Below are 18,431 nucleotides of genomic sequence, written 5' to 3' on the forward strand. Positions count from 1 at the left end.
TTTCCTCAGAACGACAACAATTTGGACGCCTGTTGTGAGTACCTGTCTCAGGTGAGCCCGGGGTACTTGTACAGCGAAGGAGGCAACCTCAGCAACACCGACGACCCCAGCTTCATCAGGCTCCGCAATCACATGACCCAGCTGAACCTGGGCCTGCAGTCTCAGTTTCAAAATGTGCATGCGGCCCCGGGACGGGACGGCCTGAGGATGAACGGCAGCAGGACTCTGTCCCACAGCCTGAGTGACGGGCCCCTCCAGACAGGACAGACCCCCAACAGTGACTTCTTCCAGCAGGAGCCCCAGTCAGCCCCCGTGCAGGCACCCTCCAGCCTCAATGTGTTTGCCGTGATGGAGCCCACGCGCAAGCCCCAGCCGCCCCAGCACCTGGGACTCTACCAGCTGGGGGGCAAAGGGCAGTCCATGGGCCATCATGGCCAGCAGATGCCCCGCTTCAACCCCATCACCGTCACCCTGGCCCCCAACATCCAGACGGGACGCAACACCCCCACCTCTTTGCACATACACGGTGGGCCCCATACACAGTCCGGACTGAGCAGTCCACAGGGTAACTCTATCTACATCAGACCTTATGTGACCCAGCCCGGCGGTACGACCCGGCAAAGCCATCAGCAGCAGGCGGGCAGGGCCCAGTACAGCCCCACCTCCCAGCCCCAGCAGCAGATCTATCAGATCTCCCATCCCACCTCACTGCCTGGCTCCCGGACAGGCCCTTCCTCCCAGCAGCACCAGCACGGCTCCTCACATACCTCACAGCACCAGTCACAGGGCCACCAGACCTCCCATGTCTACATGCCCATCAGCTCCCCTACCAACCCACAGGCCCCCTCCTCTATCCTCCAGGCCCTCTCTGGAGGTCAGGCCTCCTCCTCTGGTGCCTCGTCCTCGGTCATGCCCTCTGGCATGTCCTCCTTTAGCCAGTACAACATCCAGAACATCTCCACCGGACCGCGCAAGAACCAGATAGAGATCAAACTTGAATCTCCTCAGAGGAGCAACTCCACCACGACCACGCTGCGCACTAGCAGCAGCCCCCGCTCCAACTCCTCCACCTCCTCCTCCTGCCCGTCATCCTCCTCCTCTGTCGGGGCAGCCCCTGGCCCCACCACTACCCCCCTGTCCATCGGAGGCCCGGGCCTAAGCCGCAGCCAGCCCACTGTTTACATCTCTGCCAGCCCGCCCACCGCTGCTACTACCACCCCCTCTGACGAGGCCGTCATGGTCCCAACCGGCTCTCGCTCCCAGCCCAAGTTTTACATTACTGCTAATAACGATGACGGTGGAGGCAGAAATCCTCCAACCGTCTACATCTCTGCTCAACCTCCTCCGCACGGGTCGCAGGGGGCCCGGAATATGGGGGGCCAGGTGAGCATGGGCCCCGCCTACATCCACCACCACCCACCCAAGTCCCGCGCGTCTATGGGAGGGGCAGGCACGGCCACCTCGCCCAGGGTGGTGGTCACCCAGCCCAACACCAAGTACACTTTCAAAATCACAGTGTCCCCCAACAAGCCCCCAGCAGTGTCCCCTGGCGTTGTTTCCCCTACCTTTGAGGCCACTAACCTCCTCAGCCTCCCGTCGGACCACCATTTTGTGGAGCCGGAGCCCCATCATCTCTCAGACCCGCTGTCTGCACACAGGGAGAGGCCCAGCGAGCCACGCAGACTCAGCATGGGTTCAGACGACGCTGCGTACACACAAGGTAAGACAGGATCAGGGTTACTAAAATCTCAGCCGTTAGCTGCTTTGCTTTGTTGACAGTCACGATCTGTCACTAGGAAGTATAGACACTCACCCACAAACACACATCCGGATACAGTTAGTTGTGCAATTGGTTAAGTTGAACTATGGTATCCCTCAGTCACATGTGCAACAAAAGTCAAGTGCCCAAAGAGACATAACATCCACTTTTGAGAATAACTTTCCCTCACGACAGTAAGGAATAGAATGCATTTTTGTCCACCAGTAGTAAATGCCTTTTCCACTGCATTCTGCCAAGAAAGTAATTTGACTATTGCGTATCATTTATGCCTGCTTTTAACTTTGATTTCCGTAATATTGACACTAATGCATTTTTTAAGCCAAATTGTGTAGACGTTTGTCTCATTAAAAACCTCTTGGCCTTAAAACCCTGCTTCATCTCAGCCTGATTTGAGGGAGCAGATGAATTGTTGAAGGTGACTCGCATAGGGAGGGGTGTGATTGGAGCATGAGTCGGCTGCAATAATGCTGGGTTTGCGCTGAGAGCCCTTGGACTGCGGCAGTGTTGGAGCGCAGCGTTTCCTTTTTTGGACTTTTGACTGGATTACGTGCGAGTCAGTGCCTGTGGCCTTTGCTAGACGCTTACTCGCTGCTGCGACTACTGTGGGGCTTCTCCTCTCTCTCCCTGGCCCTGAGGCTGTGCCTTCTGCTCCTTATCTTTCACTGCAGCCCTCTACATGCATTCCTCTCTGGCTCGAATGCTGCTCCCAGCTCGGTTTGGCCTGGGGGGGGGGGGGGGGGGGGGGGGGGCTGCCTGGAAAAACACAAAGCCTACTTCTGAATGGTGGGGGGTATTGTGTTTGTTGTTTACTTTGGTCTTTCTGTGTAGGGAATGAATGAATTAAAGCAGGGACGGCTAATTCCCGCATAGCATATAGCATGTTATGAATGCGTTATAAGACAAAGCATGTTATGAATGCGTTATATGTAACACTTCTTAGGAAGCGTTTTGAGCAAGTTTTTCCCCGGGATCATTGTTCACTCCCCCAAAAGCCCTTTCTAAAATAGGCCATGAAATGAAGAACGATTATGCTACTGTATGATTCTTACTCAGCCCCACTGCACGTAGCGTTATTTCCAAAAGGGAAATGTATCTAGCTTTTGCGGTTCTTCAAACGCACCATAAGCCTGTACTGTAAGCATGTACTTCAGCAGTCAGAGATAAGCCATCAGTCTGTCCCCATGTCACAGTGTTAATGTGTACTATGTATCTTGCAGCCCTGTTGGTTCACCAGAAGGCCCGTATGGACCGGCTGTGGCATGAGCTGGAGTTAAAAAAGAGGACGCTGGAGAAGCTAAAAGAGGAGGTCAACGAGATGGAGAACGACCTGACTAGGAGACGGCTAGAACGGTCCAACTCCCAGTCCCAAATCCCCTCGGTAAGTCCCCACAGACACTGCTTTCCCACTACACACACTACTCTCCCACAGAGAGATACTACAATGACTAGAACATCAATGTTCCTTTCCTTGTGCAGCAGCTGTATTCAACTGTCTTAGTAGAGGTCTTTGGCAATTTGACTCGACAATACGCTCCTGAGTCGCATGGTGTATTTAATGTATTTTCTAAGGAAACAATTATTCTTTGGGGCAATTCAACAACAAAAAACACCCTCCCTTTGAATTTTTTCACCCAATGTCAGGTTTACGTTAAGCGTGCAGCTGTGGGTTTATTGAACTATATCAGACCGCAAATCAAATGGTGCTCGGAGTTTTCTGTTGAATCAGCTTTTTTTTTTGTGTCAACTATCACTGTGTGTTAGTCAGGCCAGCGAAAAGAGGACGTGGAAGGTTAAGGTTAAAAGCCTGGAGTTGGCCTCCCGGGTGGCGCAGTGGTCTAGGGCACTGCATCGCAGTGCTAGCTGCGCCACCAGAGTCTCTGGGTTCGCGCCCAGGCTCTGTCGCAGCCGGCCGCGACCGGGAGGTCCGTGGGGCGACGCACAATTGGCATAGCGTCGTCCGGGTTAGGGAGGGTTTGGCCGGTAGGGATATCCTTGTCTCATCGCGCTCCAGCGACTCCTGTGGCGGGCCGGGCGCAGTGCGCGCTAACCAAGGGGGCCAGGTACACGGTGTTTCCTCCGACACATTGGTGCGGCTGGCTTCCGGGTTGGAGGCGCGCTGTGTTAAAGAAGCAGTGCGGCTTGGTTGGGTTGTGCTTCGGAGGACGCATGGCTTTCGACCTTCGTCTCTCCCGAGCCCGTACGGGAGTTGTAGCGATGAGACAAGATAGTAATTACTAGCGATTGGATACCACGAAAATTGGGGAGAAAATGGGAGAAAAATTAAAAATAAATAAAAATAAAAAAGCCTGGAGTTGAACTCAGTAGCTCTTGTGTTTTCTGTGTATTCACTAGGCCAGGGAGACCTGGAGATAACTCTCTTCCTGACACTGTTAGCCCACTTGGCTCCGTGCACCTCCGATGACTTATGACAGGCTTGTGTTGTGAGTCAGTACCGAACAGCATGTGCCGAGGCTCTCAGTCTCTCTACTCATCCACGGTGGCTCATCAGCATACCGTGCTGCTGCCTGCCTGTAAATGGCGGTTTAGATGACCCTGTTTCCTTCTCTCTTATCAGATTGAGGAAATGCAGCAGTTACGATGCAAAAACAGGATACTGCAGATTGACATCGACCTTTTAACCAAAGAAATCGATCTTCAAACAAGAGGTAGGCGGCTCGGTTGGTTTCATGGGGTGTGCTTTGTCAGCGTGCTTGCCGGTGTTGGGATGAACGTGACACCAGCTCTCTGTGTGTGGTGTGCATGCATGTGCTGTACGTCCAGTGTGTTCATGGTGTTTTAACGTGCTGTCTTTGTTGCTTTAAGATCGGCTCCTTCGTGTAGCCCGGTCCTCATATTTCATTGTTTAGTCATATTTCTGTATGTTATAATGGGTAGCTCTGTAGAGAGAGAGAGTCAGAGAGGGGAAACTAATGTGGACTACAACAGAGCGAAGCAGAGAGGGGAAGCATGACCTGTGTTCAGTACAGCTGTACAGTAGTAGGTCTGTCTGCCTCTGCCAGGCCTGGTCTGGTCACATCCCCTCGGCACACGCAGTCAAGGTGCTACCATTGTAATGTTAACTACCAGTTGTTTCCTGAATTGTATCCTGTTGCTGGTTGGTAACAAGGGATTTATAGCCCACCTGGCCGCTCTCCATGGCTGACAGGATTAATACACCAGCTAGCACAGTCACACAGGTGAATGGAGAATTAAAGGTGGCTCAGAATTGAATATGGCTTCTATTCAATAGATGGATTTGTGAAGAGTAAAGAGCCATGGCTTTGTTCTCTGAGTTCTTTATTTGTCTTTGTGTGTTAGACTGCAGTCTCTTGCTTTATTGGTACGTGACTCCTACACAGTTGCTGCTGTATGTGTGACTGTTGCATGTACAGTTGAAGTCAGAAGTTTAAATACACTTAGGTTGGAGTCATTAAAACACGTTTTTCAACCACTCCATACATTTCTTGTTAACAAACTATAGTTTTGGCAAGTCGGTTAGGACATCTACTTCGTGCATGACACACGTAATTCTTCTAACAATTGTTTACAGACAGATTATTTCACTTATAATTCACTGTATCACAATTCCAGTGGGTCAGAAGTTTACATACACTAAGTTGACTGTGCCTTTAAACAGCTTGGAAAATTCCAGAAAGGATGTCATGGCTTTAGAAGCGTTTGATAGGCTAATTGACGTCATTTGAGTTATTGGAGGTGTACCTGTGGATGTATTTCAAGGCCTACCTTCAAACTCAGTGCCTCTTTGCTTGACATCATGGGAAAATCAAACGATATCAGCCAAGACCTCAGAAAAACTATTGTAGACCTCCACAAGTCTGGTTCGTCCTTGGGAGCAATTTCCAAATGCCTGAAGGTACCACATTCATCTGTACAAACAATAGTACGCAAGTATAAACACCATGGGACAACGCAGCCGTCATACCACTCAGGAAGGAGACTTGTTTTGTCTACTAGAGCTGAATGTACTTTGGTACGAAAAATGCAAATCAATCCCAGAACAACAGCAAAGGACCTTGTGAAGATGCTGGAGGAAACTGGTACAAAAGTATCTATATCCACAGTTAAACGAGTCCTATATCGACATAACCTGAAAGGCCGCTCAGCAAGGAAGAAGCCACTGCTCCAAAACTGCCATTAAAAAGTCAGACTACGGTTTGCAACTGCACATGGGGACAAAGATCGTACTTTTTGGAGAAATATCCTCTGGTCTGATGAAACAAAAATAGAACTGTTTGGCCATAATGACAATCGTTATGTTTGGAGGAAAAAGGGTGAGGCTAGCAAACCGAAGAACACCATCCCAACCGTGAAGCACAGGGGTGGCAGCATCATGTTGTGGGGGTGCTTTGCTGCAGGAGGGTCTGGTGCACCTCACAAAATAGATGGCATCATGATAAAGGAAAATTATGTGGATATATTAAAGCAACATCTCAAGACATCAGTCAGGAAGTTAAAGCTTTGTCGCAAATGGGCCTTCCAAATGGACAATGACCCCAAGCATACTCCCAAAGTTGTGGCAAAATGGCTTAAGAACAACAAAGTCAAGGTATTGGAGTGGCCATCACAAAGCCCTGACCTCAATCCAATAGAACATGTGTAGGCAGAACTGAAAAAGCGTGTGCGAGCAAGGAGGCCTACAAACCTGACTCAGTTACACCAGCTCTGTCAGGAGGAATGGGCCACAATTCACCCAACTTATTGTGGGAAGCTTGTGGAAGGCTACCTGAAACATTTGACCCAGGTTAAACAATTTAAAGGCAATGCTACCAAATACTAATTGAGTGTATGTAAACTTCTGTGATGAAAGAAAGAAATGCTGAAATAAATCATTCTCTCTACTATTATTCTGACATTCTTAAAATTAAGTGGTGATCCCAACTGACCTAAAACAGGGACTTTTTACTAGGATTAAATGTCAGGAATTGTAATGTATTTGGCTAAGATGTATGTAAACTTCCGACTTCAACTGTATGTTCGTGTGCTATGCGTACTGATGCTTTCAGTTTAGCTTATGATGTCTCTGTCCTGTTTGTCGCAGGACCCCACTTTAATCCCAGTGCAATTCATAACTTCTATGACAACATTGGATTCCTAGGTCCTGTCCCACCCAAACCCAAAGGTACTTTACGTGTTGGTAAGTTTAGGAAAGGTTGCATGGTCGCCTCTGGACAACCTGACCCTCTTCCGCTTCCACTTTCCCTCTCTCCTTTCTTGGTGTTTTACTTAGTCATCAATGAATATCTATTGATAATGGGGCTTGAGATCTGTACTTGTGATGTTTTCTATCAGGGGTTATTTCTGTCTATCTGGGTAAAGTCTGCATTGTTTAGATCATTCTCATCACATATGTTACCTTTCATCCTAAGTGTTTTCATTCAAGTATCTGTAAAACCTGGCGTCATTGGTGTTTTCATTCATACTTGCGGTGTTGTTTTCACCTCTGCATATGTCATCTTTGTTTTCATGCCATTCCTCTCCTCCGTCTCTTGCTTCATTCCTTCCCTCCATCCTGTGCTTGGGACCTGTCAGAGCCAGAGGGTCAGGGGACAGACAGAAGAATATTTAATGTCACCTCCACGCTAACCATGGAGCCCTCTTCTGCCCCTCCTCCTCCCGCTGCTCTCCCTCTGGGTTGGTACCTGTAGCTCTGTCCGTCTGTCCGTCTGTCCCTCTGTCTGTCCCAGTGGTCCAACCTCTCCCCTTTCCTCCTTCATACTGGGTCAGTCCTGTCCATCCAACCTGCACACCATAACAACCTTACAACAGATGACCTTTACATAACGTTTTGCCATTTCATATTTAGAAAGCATCATTGACCACTAGAAAATAACTTGAGTCATCCCTTCAGCACATTTGTTGATGAAAGGTTTTCCTGTTATATGAAAATTTGACAGGATTCTCTTAGCACTCGGATACTTTCTTAGCATTAAAAGGGCAATATGCAGTTGCTACATCCATTTTTGGACTTATAAACTAATGATATATACCCATTGATTATTGAAGAATATAACTTAGAAATGCCTCAGGAGCTTAGTTCAACTGTTGTACCCCCATCAGAACCCAAAGAATAAGCTTGTTTTACTCCAATGTGAACAAAGTATATGTAAACAAACACTATAGTCTCAACACTATAGTCTCTGACCATCAATGGTCAGTACTTGCATCCATAGCTCTGTCTATGAATTTGAGAGTGGTTGTTCTCCAGGCCCATCCCTCTGCTTTTTACTGAAAAGGGCGGGGGACGCTTTGTTATTGTTTCAACTGCGGTTTGCCCCTTTAATCATTTTCTTGTGCAAGACACATCCTGGAGGGTTAAAGAACCACAGTGATTCAGCAACTACCAACTGCCAATTCAAACCATCAGTGGTGCAGTGACAAAATACAATTTTTATTGCTGAAAAACAAACCAGCACATTGATTGACACATTGATTCACTCTTGACAGTCTGAGCCCACATTGATTGATGTTCATTGCCTGCAGCTGTCTGTGTGTTTATCTCTGTAGTCTGTTGGGTGACTAACACCTCTTTCTCTCCCTCTCTCTCTCTTTCTCTCCCTCCCTCTATCCAGAGTCAGACCAGGAGGAAGACGAGGGGACGCAGTGGAGCTGCACGGCCTGCACCTTCCTCAACCACCCGGCCCTCAACCGCTGTGAACAGTGCGAGTTCCCACGGCACTTCTGAGCCACAAAGACGCCGACAATACCCAACACCCCGCTCCACTTTTCAATGAGAATCAAAGAAACTAGATTTGAAAGGTTTTTCTTTTGCTAGTGGTAAGAAAATGAATGGACAGGGTTTGTAGTTTTTTCCATTTTGGGCCTGTTCCTCCCCCCCTCCTCCGAGGTTTGTAGAATGCTGAAGGCTTGACTGGATAGTGTTTACAGGTTGTGTTACTTTACTTAGCCAGCAGAGTTGGATGATACCTCACCTTGGAGTCTCTGCATGCGTGGGTCACCCCCCCTGCTCAACGCTCGACGGGCCACTTTACCCCTGGGGATGCCTCGCTGCTTCCTTATACAGTATTATCGGTGTCCTGCAGTGTGAGGGCACACACACACACGCACGAAAACCAACATGGGTGCCAACGTGCCTTTGCTGATTTGTGATGGCCTAATCAGGAATGGGAACTTTGGTCAGCTGTCACCTCACACCTGAAGGGAAAACTAACAGACTACTTGTGGACTATTTGTTTGGTTGCTGTTTCTATAGGATGGCTGGGGGAAACTCACAGTGTTATTACTGCCACCAAAACGTGCCTCTCGTTCTCCCCTGTAGTGTCCCTTATCAATCTCTTCAATCTACAGTAAAAAGAACGGAAAATAAATTGCATGCTTTTTGTGTACAGTACATAGAGGGAGGAAATACCCTTGAGCTTTTTACTGTACATAATTTTAGAATGTGCCTTAAAATGCCTTCTTCCTCACTCTATGAAACACATGTATTTCCTGTAAGTATAGCTTTATAGACTTTATTAACTTTGTTTTGTTTCCATTCTTTCAAACCAATAAGCACAGTGTCCCTTTTAAGCTCTTTACTTGATTTCTGTGAGAATTTAAGTATCGTGTAAAAAAGGGGAGCAGTTGTAAGAAAACTCTGCAGTCCTGAAGCTTTGTTCACTCAGTCTGTTGTTCATCGCTTGTGTAAATGCAGAATTTCCTGTGTACGATCTGCAGATGCAGCAAAATCGAAAGATGGACGAGTTTTCTAGGATGCCAGAGCTCTTGGACTGGTGAAAAAAGCTCAGAAGCAGAATGACATCTTATCTGACAACTGGAATGTAGGTTTAATATTTGGGGACTTTTACACCTCAGCGTCACGAGACCCATGAATTTTTAGTTCATCCTAAAACTTGCATCAAAATAGAAGCTTTCAAATCGGATGGAAGAAAAGACTTTGGTAATTGTATTAAGGTGTTGTCTATGTACAGCTTGGTGGAAGGCAACTGTTTCCTGAGGGCTTTCAGAATCAGAGTATTTTGCTATGCAGTTTAAATAGGGTTTTCTAGTGTTCCAAAGATCAGAATGAATATGTTTTAAAGTATTCCTGTTTCAAATCAGCAGATATTTATATAGGTATGTGCCTTACCATATCTCCTCCTGGCCAGAAGTTTAGAATATATCCTCCAAAAAAAGACGACAAGGACAGTGCCATCTTTACATTTCTAGTAAAGTGTGACAAAATGGTGACTGTCCTCTTTGTATCTTGTTTTTATTTGGTTTAATTTGTCCTGTGAAGCTTTTGTTTGATGAGGATGGTTTAAAAGTTTACCATTGTAATGATTTTACCTTAATTGTGGAATAGTTTATTATTCTTTGTGAAGTTTTTTTTACATGTTGCCTTACATTAATGCCTTAGATTGGCATTTGTATTGATTATCTATGCAGTCACAAATCAAGTTTCTTTTTTTTTTTTTTTACCAAAGCTTAGTATATTGTTAAAACGATTAGGTAGAAGCTAAATTCTTTGTTGTCTCTGTTAAGCACTTATGTCATATTTTTTTCCCTCTAAAACCCCCCAAAGAAACCCAGTTTTCAGCTTTATCTGCAAAGCTCGGTGTGAAGAGTCAGTTCATACTTGTTTTATTAATAAAATAAAATAATTTGGATATCTAAAGTGTGTTTGATTTTAGCTGGGAAAACTGTCTTTGTAACAGATAAGTTATTTGTAAAAAGAAAAAAAAGAAGAAAAAAAATCTATTCTGGATTTCTTACTGGATATTCTACTTGTTGATTCCATTCCATTGGTTGTTGGCTTGTGGTGACGTGATGACAATTGTCTTTGGATCATTTCTCCTCACTCCAATAGATGGCAGTAGAGACCTAAAATAGTTGGTACGGTAAAGTGCAGGGAGCATGGCAGTGTGTAAATGAGATGGATAATCAGACAATTGCCAATGACTTATGTTTAATATGGATAAGAAACATGACAAGGACCGCATTATTCTGCATACCATACAGGTCAACATCCATTTTGTATTATAGCTTCCCTCAGTTTGAGGCTACATGATAAAACAACACATGCTGCTTTGAATATATTTAAGTCAGTGCTAGATTCAAAATGAACTAGCATCATTCAGGAGACAGTAGTGCATTGCACTTGACATACATAACACATTCAGCTCAGATTGCTACATTTCAAGCTTTCCTCCTCTAGTCTGCTGAGGACTACTGTGTTTAATGCTTACAGAGAAATCATCACAGGTCTTGCATGTTAGAAAGGAATGTGGCTGATTCGGAACCTCTGAATCAGAGGCACCAGCTCTGACATATTGAGGGTGTGTGGGTACACACTCATCACATAGTCTACCATGCTGTGGGGGAAGAGGGTGCTGAGCTGGTTCTTCACACTCCTCCTCTGCTCACTCTCTGGAGCTTTACCTCCATTGGACCTGGTCATCCCCACTCTCTCGCCAGAGAGGCCCTGTCCCGGGCTGTGTTCTGGGAGGCTGTGCCTCTGCCTTTGTGGGGGAGGACTCTGGAGGTACTGCTGCTCTGTGAAATGGATATGGTTACTGTGAACAGCATAGGAGCACTCTCCTAGCCGTGGCTGGAGATGTTGGTGTCTGTACATGCACGGGCTGCACTCAAAGCTTTGTGAGTCGTCACAGCCACACTGTGGCAGTTTTTGGGGGGCATCCCAGGCTGAGGAGGGTCCACCCAGGCTCAGCCTCTGTTGGTTGCTGGTGTGGCTGTGACTGCTGGAAGTGCTGGAAGGGTAGAAGTCCCCACTGCGCTGGCTGCAGTTGGCCACCCCACTGCTGTAGGTGTAGGACACCACTGGCCCCTTGGTGTTGTTGGTCTGGTCCTGGCCATAGAGTCTGGACAGGGAGGCTTCCAGGGAGCTGAAGGCCTCGTCAGTGTCTGGGCTGGGGCAGAGGCGGAGGCTGGACCTGTGGTGTAGAGCTGGGCTGCCTGTTTTTCTCTGGCTGGTGAACTGATCGCTAGGCGAAGCCCTGTGGGAATGGGAATGCTCTTCTTTTATAAGGGGAGGCGGTGTGGATAGATATCTGTATAGATGAGTAGTAGTTAGATCCAGCTCATAAGGGGAGTAAGTGTGGGCCTCCTGGCTGACTTCCTGGATCAGAGCAGGGCTGGGGCCTGAGGGAAGAAATGACCGCTCCCTGTCTGTTTGAGCAGTAGGTTTGCTCTTGGCTCTCAGCTCATCTGCCACAGACAGCTGTGATTGGTTGGAGCGCTCTGGGTGGTAGAACTTGCACTTCACTCCGTAAGTACACTTCTTTCCTGGAAAGAAACAAATAAGGAATATTTATGGGCTTTCAAAACACGGCTTGCAGATGTACCATGTATCTCTTTAAAGAGACTGTCAACAAGGATGTGTGTCCGTCTGAGTGTACTGTAAAGCCCTCTCCCCCCCTTCTTCAGTACTGTAAACACACTTAGCAAGGCAAACAAAAATAAGGTCTGGTCTCCAGCCTGTTTTTGATCCACTAGGTACACGGTGGAGTGCTATGAGGGAGCTTTGTACTCCCCTGACAGGAATAATCCCAGGCCTGCCGTTTAATCTGAAGCTCTATTATCCTGGGTGTCGATAAAAAGGCCTTTTGTTTGTGAGTGGTACTGTGCCTTGGAGTGGAGCTGCTCTCTTATGGCCAACAGACAACTGACAGGCAACCAAATAAAATCCCAAGACCCAACTGCTAATCACAAATTGGAAATCAAATCCTGCTCAGCTGGCTCATATTGGATGAGTTACAGTCAAAACCCCCCCAGATAAATGAGAAAGGAAACTGAAAATAAAAGTGTATTGTAAAAATATCTACCAACCATACGGGCAATGCTGCTGCTTGTTTTCTGGGGTCCACTGCTTTTTCATCAGAAAGTTGTCAATCGTTGGGCCATTCCTTCCTAGAGGATCATCTGGAGGCATGAACCTCGAATATAAAGTCATAGAAAGACAAAGTAAGCATGATGCTCAAAACTCTTGGAAGTCATGCCTTTGTTACAGATATATCATATGTTTACAAGCTGGAGTGATTTTGTAGGTGGTGGAACCATCTCTCGTACTGTATCCCTGTCCCCAACCCCAATTTAAAATGGTTTATATCTTCCTTATAGGCCCTGCATCAGGTACCCTCATAGATGTTAAGGGCTTGTAAGTAAGCATTTCACAGCAAGGTCTACACCTGTTGTATTCGGCGCATGTGACAAATACAGTTTGATTTGATTTGATTTTACCTTTGCTGAGTGATTCAGTGTTGGGACTTACTTGTCATTGGCAAAGCTGTACATCAACAGCCTTTCCTCTATGAATGTCTTCCACTCTGGCTTCTCTATCTGCAGGTCTCTGTAGTTGTCATTGGACACAACGATGCCATCGGACTCGTAGGCCAGTTTGACGATGTAGCGGTCGTCGTAACACACCACTCTCTTCCCGTTGACGCAGCGTGACGGGGTGTACACCAGGATCGTCCTCTTCTCCAGCTCATGGAGGATGTGCTGATCTGCAGGGCCACGTGACGAGAGGTTAGGGTTTCACGGAGTTGATGGATCATATGTCAACCATTAACAAGACATGGTCTTTGTCCCAAATGACACATTTGTCCTTATATAGTGCACTACTTTTGACCTGAGCCTTTTGACCAAAGCCCTATGGGCACTACATAAGGAAAAGGGTGCCATTTGGTCCGAAGACATGGTGTGAACAACAATTCTCAGTTATAAAAGACCATAAAGAAGATTGAAACCTGGACCATTAATGTCCCTTACGAAAAAAGACTGCAGTCAGAGTGCAATATAACAGCAATATGCTGCAAATACTGCGTCCATACTGCAGTCCTTTTGCAGTGTAACTGCAGCTACAGTGCAGTATAACTGCAGTTCAACTGCAGTTATTCTGCAAAATACCACAGCACTTGTACTGCAGTTTCAAAACTAATCTGTTTTGTAAGGGATTGTAGATCTCTGTGTGTTGGTGACCTTCAGCTCCACAGTGCCATCTATCCCTGGTCAGACAGTATAACAGGTGTGTGTCCTACCTGTCATGGGGGCCTCGGGACTGGGCTGCTCCTTCCTCCACAGGGGCACGAACACAGTGATGTCACGAAGACCCCTCTCTAGAAACCACCTGACTGCCAGCAGCAGCCCCCGGCATGAAAACACTTGCTTGTTGCCATGGCTACAAAGACAGGGGCAGAGTATGAAAATTAGCTTCCTTTTTTCACTTCTAAACAGCTGTCACGTCTCTTTTCCCTTCTCAGAAAGCCTGTCAGCCGTGTGACCCAACTACTCCAATTCATGTGAACTCTTTTGCAGAACCACAGCAAAGAGACTGTTGTGTGTCCTTCAATCCCAGAAACCAGTCTTAAGGTAAAACTATCTCCCCGAATGACTATAAACTGGAATAACAGGAAGTCTCAGAATCTCTGTGTGCCTCTTCAACAGCACTACTCTTCTGTTCTTAGAAAAGCTTGGATAAGATATAATGTTACACTTATTTAACCTCGTATGACAGATGTGAGCTGCAGCATCCCGTATAGTAGTGGCGTGATGTCTCCAGCAGAACTTTAGATAGGTCTAAGACTTGTTGTGTGGAGGTCTCAAAGGGCCTGAATGACAGCAGCTCACTGAGAGAGGATGATTTGCCTACAGGCAGCAGTAAATAGAGCAATCAACAACCATCAGGAAGTGGTAGGCAGCTTTGCACCAAACATAAGACCTCATTGCCTTTTTAAAACCACTGGGGCACCGAACCCAACAACAACACTAGCACAACAATGATGTTATAGAAAATACACAATGATTAATAGAAAGATGTCCTTTGCTTAGAAAGTTGAGACAGTGGGTAGAATTTGGGTAGAATTTATTTTTCTCTCCAGTCAGACAGAGACCTTTAGGGACAAGGAAACTCAGGACTTAAGTAATCAAAGGTGGCTTTGTAAGCAAACTGCACAGTCACTGAGATTTCTGACAACGGGGTGAGTATGAGAGGAGTGACTGTGCCTTAGAAGTAGAAACCTTCAAAGTTCAGCAACAGTCCCCCACAAAAAGCAGATCTAATTCAAGACGAGTGATCTGTGTGAGAAAGAAGTTCTCCGATTTATGAGAAGTGAACATGTTGTTTTGTTCCTCTCGGTTTCTACTATAGTTTCATCTCCTCCCACCATCACCTGTTGATTATCTCAGAGTATTTTTAGCTTGTTTTTCCTCTCACTATTGTTATAGCATATCTGTTGCTATTGATCGATAGCCAATTGCCATTGCATCTGAATACGAGTTATTTATGTTGAAGGCAAAGGTCATCCTCTAATACACCTGTGGTCACTTGCCAGCCACCGCAGATTCTTCTGAAATTCACCTCAAAGCATCGCCCACTCTCGCTTCCCTCTCTATTAACGAGGAAGCGTGAGATGAGTTGGTCTGTGAAGTGAAACTGGAGTGGATATAGCATTCAGTTACTGGCACGCAACGGTAACACCGTTATTTATACCTCCGTGGGTAACGTCTGCCAAGAATAGGACAAGTCAGGTAGCCGCATAAAGTAAAAATGAAAGGAACATTGATGTACTACTTCACATGCTCTCTATGGGGGCAATATACCGTGACAATACAGGTACTGTCTGTGACCAGATAAATCCATATGTGCTGTTGTGTTTTTTCCCCATTAGTACTTACATTACCTTCATTTGTGCCAGCATTTCATCCAGTACTCTGTCTTTATCCATCTAATGCTACAATCCCTATAGTCCTAAATGGAGGATCAGTACACTCACCTCATGGCCACATTGCTTCCATCAATGACCACTGGTCTGAATCCCCCAGTGGGATCCCTGTCTGTAGCTGAGCTGGGCCGCAGGGGCTGGCTGGGCTGGGGAGAGCTGCAGCCTCGGGGGATCAGCTGTGGGCTGGAGTAGGCTGAGCGGCTGGCTGGTATGGATGGGGTGGTGGTAGGGGTAGTGGGGGTCTGGCAGGTCTTGATCAGCTCCTCCAGTATGTCGTTGGTCTGGGCGTCATGGCGCAGGCTCTCTAACACGCGCACAATGTCACTGTGGGAGTAGCCCAGCTTGAGGAAGCGCTCCACTTTTCCATGCTGCTTGTCCATGCTGCTGGTCCTTAGCTCAGTTAGGCTTTCTCCCTCAGTTCTGTCAGTGTCTCTAAGTAGTCTAGGTGTCCTCCTTCCAGGCTCCTGGCAGGGTTCTGTCTGTTGGGGAATCCTCCTCGCCTCCCTTTTCTATCATTTCATCATGGTTTCCACAGCAACAGTGTCAGTTTTGGAAGATCTGACAGGTGCAGAAGAGACGAGAGTTGAGGTGAGGCATTCTCTGGTTCTGTAAACACAGGAAGTATCATGGTGGAGTCACAGGGACTTTTAGACACTTTGAATGTGGTTAGACTGGCAGCGATAGAATTGGCTGCTTGCGCTGCCACAGCCTCATGATCACACACGCACGTCATAACAGGTCGAGAAAGCCCCTGTAGTCTCAGGCCAACTTAAATAAAGCCCTGCTCTAATGCTTTCATTTGGTGTCTGATACCAGTTGTCCGTTGTCATAACAAATATACACCACTGGAATCGTTGAGGATGTTTGTCGTAAAACATAAATGTTTTGTGATATTTGTTTTGCAAAAACTTAACACCAACCCAGTCAGACATCTTCTAAAAATAATCTGGAAAACCCTAACAATTATTTTACAAAGTGACTGCACTAATGACTGGGAGGGTGAAAAGTGACATACATACCATACAGGTTCACTCCACCCTTTACCTTCTATTCTGGCTCCGGGATGTGCTTAACTCTAAGAATAGCAAGAAGTTGTCAACAATATTAAGATAATGTGTATTTTACACAGATCGTAGACAGTGAACAGTGAACAAGCACTCAGTGAAACTCCTTATCTCTATTTTAGCATGTGAAGTTACACTTCTATGCACACATACAATTGTTAGGCCTTATGTTTAAATACCATCCATCCCCATCATTTGTTCCTTCATAGCACCCTTTCATCCTGATTGCATTTGACTTTGAAAGGCAGTGGTGTTATCACTTTGATAAAATACTTGTTTATTGCCTCTTGGATAAAGAGGAAGTCAGTGTCACGCTAAGACGAACATTGCCATGTTTTAATATATATTCGAACAAAGAAGCATACCATGCCAGTTAGTCATCTACATGCACAAACCTTGAGATAACAAGTTGAAGATCACTTTACATTCAGGTACCCTACACCCCCATGTTCACTTGCATGTGAGAAAGTGAGAACAGTGTTGATTATACCTCTTCGCAGCTTGAATAATCTACATCTAACCACATCCCCTCACACCATTTAATCTCAAACCAGAATATTCATTCTGCACCAGACTAGACACATGCCGACTTTATTTGTATTTATTTATTTCAACTTTATTTAACCAGGTAGGCCAGTTGAGAACAAGTTCTCGTTTACAACTGCGACCTGTCCAAGATAAAGCAAAGCAGTGCGACAAAAACAACAACACAGAGTTACACATAAACAAACGTACAGTCAATAACACAAAATAAATAAATAAATAAAATAAAAATTTTAAGACAAATCTATGTACAGTGTGTGTAAATGTAGAAGAGTAGGGAGGTAAGGCAATAAATAGGCCCTAGAGGCGAAAATAATTACAATTTTGCATTAATACTGGAGTGATAGATGTGCAGATGATGATGTGCAAGTAGAGATACTGGGGTGCAAAAGAGCAAGAGGGTAAGTAATACTATGGGGATGAGGTAGTTGAGTGTGCTATTTACAGATGGGATGTGTACAGGAACAGTGATCGGTAAGCTGCTCAGACAGCTGATGCTTAAAGTTAGAGAGGGAGATATAAGACTCCAGCTTCAGAGATTCTTGCACTTCGTTCAGGTCATTGGCAGCAGAGAACTGGAAGGAAAGGCGGCAAAAGTAAGTGTTGGCTTTGGGGATGACCAGTGAAATATTCCTGCTGGAGCGCGTGCTACGGGTGGGTGTTGCTATGGTGACCAGTGAGCTGAGATAAGGCGGGGCTTTACCTAGCAAAGACTTATAGATGACCTGGAGCCAGTGGGTTTGGCGATGGATATGTAGTGAGGGCCAGCCAACGAGAGCATACAGGTCGCAGGGGTGGGTAGTATATGGGGCTTTGGTGGCAAAACGGATGGCACTGTGATAGACTACATCCAGTTTGCTGAGTAGTGAGTTGGGGGATATTTTGTAAATTACATCGCCGAAGTCAAGGATCGGTAGGATAGTCAGTTTTACGAGGGTGGGTTTGGCAGCATGAGTGAAGGAGGCTTTGTTGCGAAATAGGAAGCCGATTCTAGATTTAATTTTGGATTGGAGATGCTTAATGTGAGTCTGGAAGGAGAGTTTACAGTCTAACCAGACACCTAGGTATTTGTAGTTGTCCACATATTCTAGTTCAGAACAGTCCAGAGTAGTGATGCTAGTCGGGCGGGAGGGGGCGGGCAGCAATTGGTTGAAGAGCATGCACGTAGTTTTACTAGCATTTAAAAGCAGTTGGAGGCCACGGAAGGAGTGTTGTATGGCATTGAAGCTCGTTTGGAGGTTTGTTAGCACAGTGTCCAAAGAAGTGCCAGAAGTATAGAGAATGGTGTCGTCTGTGTAGAGGTGGATCAGAGAATCACCAGCAGCAAGAGAGACATCATTGATA

General features: G+C 46.2%; 2 protein-coding genes across 7 annotated transcripts in view; one reads left to right on the forward strand and one right to left on the reverse strand.

Moving 5' to 3' along the window:
- Nucleotides 1–10,409, forward strand: part of LOC120019676 (TGF-beta-activated kinase 1 and MAP3K7-binding protein 2-like) — a 73,115-nt gene extending 62,706 nt beyond the window's left edge. For 2 of the 6 annotated variants that reach the window (XM_038963048.1, XM_038963050.1), the window contains exons 3-7: nt 10–1,720; nt 2,998–3,158; nt 4,356–4,446; nt 6,840–6,935; nt 8,371–10,409. In XM_038963048.1, coding sequence (XP_038818976.1) covers nt 10–1,720; nt 2,998–3,158; nt 4,356–4,446; nt 6,840–6,935; nt 8,371–8,483 — 2,172 coding nt within the window. In that variant the 3' untranslated portion in view covers nt 8,484–10,409. The remainder of the gene's footprint in view (nt 1–9; nt 1,721–2,997; nt 3,159–4,355; nt 4,447–6,839; nt 6,936–8,370) is intronic. The other 4 variants (XM_038963051.1, XM_038963052.1, XM_038963053.1 and 1 more) reach the window with 4 other exon arrangements.
- A 332-nt stretch (nt 10,410–10,741) lies between these two features.
- LOC120019548 (probable ribonuclease ZC3H12D) lies at nt 10,742–16,076 on the reverse strand. The gene is made up of 5 exons (XM_038962849.1): nt 15,532–16,076; nt 13,798–13,937; nt 13,029–13,263; nt 12,587–12,693; nt 10,742–12,043 (listed from the first exon to the last, which is right to left on the reverse strand). The coding sequence occupies exons 1-5, from the start codon at nt 15,858–15,860 to the stop codon at nt 11,013–11,015; spliced, it is 1,842 nt and encodes a 613-aa protein (XP_038818777.1). The 5' UTR covers nt 15,861–16,076; the 3' UTR covers nt 10,742–11,012.
- Nucleotides 16,077–18,431: the final 2,355 nt, after the last annotated feature.

This window comes from Salvelinus namaycush, chromosome 24 (genome assembly GCF_016432855.1).
Source record: "Salvelinus namaycush isolate Seneca chromosome 24, SaNama_1.0, whole genome shotgun sequence".
In the NCBI taxonomy this organism is placed as follows: domain Eukaryota; kingdom Metazoa; phylum Chordata; class Actinopteri; order Salmoniformes; family Salmonidae; genus Salvelinus; species Salvelinus namaycush.

What these genes read in the sequence shown, in the direction of transcription:
- LOC120019548 (XM_038962849.1), bottom strand. Translation starts at nt 15,860, where the DNA reads ATGGACAAGCAGCATGGAAAAGTGGAGCGCTTCCTCAAGCTGGGCTAC. An exon ending in GGAAGCAATGTGGCCATGAG is followed by an intron (nt 13,938 to 15,531) that starts GTGAGTGTACTG and finishes CTGTCTTTGTAG; the next exon opens with CCATGGCAACAAGCAAGTGT. An exon ending in TCCCGAGGCCCCCATGACAG is followed by an intron (nt 13,264 to 13,797) that starts GTAGGACACACA and finishes GTGGCCCTGCAG; the next exon opens with ATCAGCACATCCTCCATGAG.